Source organism: Aplysia californica, unplaced genomic scaffold, assembly GCF_000002075.1.
Source record: "Aplysia californica isolate F4 #8 unplaced genomic scaffold, AplCal3.0 scaffold00327, whole genome shotgun sequence".
Classification (NCBI taxonomy): Eukaryota; Metazoa; Mollusca; class Gastropoda; order Aplysiida; family Aplysiidae; genus Aplysia; species Aplysia californica.
In genome coordinates this window covers 505,048-505,919 of record NW_004797597.1, presented here as the reverse complement: position 1 = coordinate 505,919, position 872 = coordinate 505,048, and the positions used below count along the sequence as shown (strand labels likewise).

Sequence of the window (872 nt, the reverse complement as noted above, 5' to 3'; positions counted from 1 at the left end):
CTCTCTCTCTCTCTCTCTCTCTCATGCACACACATGCGCAAACTATACCAAAAAAACAACTCTTCACTATCCGTATTACACTCACCCGATCCACGGCATATCTGCCCATAGAGACGACTGCGTGGCCGCACATTTGGGAGTAGCCTTCATTGTGCAAGAAGATAACGCCGATATCTGCCTCGGGGTGGTCAGGAGTGACCAGCAGTACGCCATACATGTCAAAGTGACCCCGAGGTTCCCACATGGTCATTTTCCGGAAGGTGTCATGACTGGAATTAAACCAGTGTTAAAGTCGAAGTTAATTGACTGAATAGTAGTAGGCCTCAGGACTATAGTAGAAAGAAGAGCATTATATTATATTAAAAATATATATTATATCATATTAAATAAATTTCAAGATATATATATATATATATATAACAGACCGAGCGCTATTGTTAAAAGAAACAAGACATGTGGGTTGCTACCACTGCGAACGAGCGACAATTCTGAAACAAGTTTAATAAGTTGACGTCTATTGTTACGGATTGGGCAAACAGAGTCACTACTCATCTTATAATTTTTTTGAATGAGTTGTGGGCGAGGCTTACATGATAGGCTATGAATGATCATACGCCTCCTTGAATGCCACATGCTGAAAATTTGTTATCGACTGGTCAACTTGGGTAAATAGTAGGAGTGACCTTTGCAACATGATTGATTCGTTTATTGGAAGGATTAATAATGACAACAGGTGAATGGATTATGCTAACATACACACATGGGAATACTATGTTCAAACACACATGCACCCCCCCACTCTCTCTTTCTCTCTCTCTCTCTCTCTCTCTCTCTCTCTCTCTCTCTATATATGTATGTATGTATGTATGTAT

General features: G+C 40.0%; 1 protein-coding gene across 1 annotated transcript in view; it reads right to left on the bottom strand.

Annotated features, from left to right (window-relative positions):
* Positions 1-872, bottom strand: part of LOC101848761 (trans-L-3-hydroxyproline dehydratase-like) — a 22,067-nt gene that overhangs the window by 18,931 nt on the left and 2,264 nt on the right. Inside the window, exon 2 of the mRNA XM_013084905.1 lies at positions 86-269. Coding sequence (XP_012940359.1) covers positions 86-269 — 184 coding nt within the window. The remainder of the gene's footprint in view (positions 1-85; positions 270-872) is intronic.